A 2,500-nucleotide genomic window follows, 5' to 3' on the forward strand; every position below is an offset into this window, starting at 1 on the left:
AGAACCATGTGGTTGGTAAGCAAGCTACTCACCACACAGCCACTCCTGCACCTATGCATATATATATATATCAGTAAACATTGGTGCCTTGTGGTACCACTACTCTACATTTATATATATATATAATATATACATATATATATACACATACATATATATATGCTGTTATACACACACATACAGTACGTATATTGTTACATACTTACTCTCTGGCTGTTACACACACTGTTACATGTAGTTACACACACACACACACATACACAGAATTTAACCAACACAATAGTGATAATTAACATGTGAGAAGAGGGGTGGACATACTGTGTGTATTGGTGTATAACAATGTATGTATGCATGTGTATAACTGTGAATATATCCATGTATGTGTATATATAGCTGTGTATGTATATGTGTGTGTATACCACAGTATATATATATGTATGTGTATATATATATATATATATATATATATATATATATATATATATATGTATATACATATATATATATGTATGTTGTATGTATAATTCTGTGTATGTATATATGTATGTGTATACATATGTGTATGTATTTAAGATTATAACTGTGTCTATTTGTGCATGTATGTATGTGTGTGCATATATGCATATGTATACATGTGTAGGGATGTATATTTTTGTGCTGATGTATGTATGTATGACTATGTGTATACAAGCATACACGATATGATGTGGGCGTATGTGTGTGCGCGTGCGTGTGTGTGCGTCTGTGTGTGTGTGCATGTGTCAGTGTGTGCGCGTGCGTGTGTGTGTGTGCGTGTGTGACATCACTTCCTCAGCTCTGTTATTCACTATTCATATATTCCTTTATTCTCTCTGTCTTTTAATCTTTTATACCAGTTCTCACTCTCTCTCTCTCTCTCTCTAATGCCTCTCTCTTTGTCTCTCTCTCTCTCTCTCTCTCTCTCCCTCTCTACTCCTCCCACCTTTCACACTTCATTTCATTTTCCTTCTTCTTACTCACAATGTTGTTGCTGTTACTGATGTTGTTGCTGTTATTGTTTAGCTACAGTTCAGTCATGGTTAAATGAACCTATAATCAAAGACGTTCCCACCATGACCATCCTGTCTTTCTGTATATCTATCTCCATTTTGTTCAAAGAGTCCTTCCTTTGTAAGATAGTATTGTATTGTTATTTCAGAGAATTTGGCTGCTATTTTTAGCCAGTTGAGAGACCACAAAGTGGCCCCTTCATTGGTGGTATTGGTGCTGGTGGTGTTGGAGGTGGTGTTGCTCTTGTTTTTGTTGTTGGTATTTTTGTAATAACAATGATTCTGTTGAGACTTATTCTTCTTCTTACAGTTGCTGCTGTTAAATTATTGCTGCTGCTGCTGCTATTTTCACCAATGATGATCTTGATGCTGTTGGTGATGTTGTTACTTGTGTATCTGTGTTGGCAGCTGAAAGAGAATGAAAGTGAGAAATTACCCAACCACCAAGACATTTGCAGCATCATGAAACTGTGTAAGGGTGTGGATCTGAATACAGGGATGTGACTGTAACGTGAAATGTGTCAGCGTGTGTGTGTGTGTGTGTCTTGGCATTTAATGTCAATGTGTATGTATACATGCATATGTACACACACACAATGTACATGTATGTATACATATAAATATATGTGTGTATATATATGTATATATGCATTTATATTTATGTGTGTATATGTTTGTGTATATATATATATATATATATATATATATATATACACACACACATATATATATGCTTGAATATATTTATATATATATATATATATATATATATATATATATATATATATATATATATATATATATATAAATATGCATGTATACATAGACATATATATATAATAGAACATACACACACATTTCTGAGATTTGTGTAGTGTGGTGTGTGTGTATATATATATATATATATATATATATATATATTTATTTATTTATTTAAATGAAATATTCAAACACTGAGATTTGAAGTTAGATGTCACTACTGTTCATATCATCTGTGGATAAATTCAAAATTTAATGATATCACCAGTAGTACACATATGTATGTATGTATGAATACATATATTTGCATATATATGCATAGATGCATGTATATTATATATGTATATATATGTATGTATATATATATATGTATCTTTTTATATGATGTATGTATGTATGCATGCAAGAATGTTCATATAATCCCATGTGACATTTCAATGTGTGTGTGTGAGTGTATATGTGTGTATTTGTATGTTTATGTGACATTACATTATGTGTGTGCATATGTATACATTATTAGATTATGTAAATTTGTGTTCTTAGATTGTGTGGATGGAGGTCTTGACCTCGCCACCAATCCTTCCACCCCCCTTGCCACTGATTCTAAACAGAAACACTTCTAATGGCAGCCAGGAGACACTGCAAGGAAAACAACAGAATTTTGTCAATAAATTTCCCTGAAGTCTTAAAGGTTGGATCGTCATCATCATCAT

General features: G+C 32.3%; 1 protein-coding gene across 4 annotated transcripts in view; it reads right to left on the bottom strand.

The window, feature by feature from the left end:
• Window positions 1-841: 841 nt before the first annotated feature.
• LOC106873951 (protocadherin-18) overlaps window positions 842-2,500 on the bottom strand; it is a 71,332-nt gene continuing 69,673 nt past the window's right edge. For all 4 annotated transcript variants that reach the window (XM_014921496.3, XM_052972931.2, XM_089362148.1 and 1 more), the window contains one exon: window positions 842-1,436. In XM_014921496.3, coding sequence (XP_014776982.1) covers window positions 1,413-1,436 — 24 coding nt within the window. In that variant the 3' untranslated portion in view covers window positions 842-1,412. The remainder of the gene's footprint in view (window positions 1,437-2,500) is intronic.

The sequence above is a fragment of the Octopus bimaculoides genome, chromosome 14 (genome assembly GCF_046866305.1).
Source record: "Octopus bimaculoides isolate indiv1 chromosome 14, ASM4686630v1, whole genome shotgun sequence".
Classification (NCBI taxonomy): domain Eukaryota; kingdom Metazoa; phylum Mollusca; class Cephalopoda; order Octopoda; family Octopodidae; genus Octopus; species Octopus bimaculoides.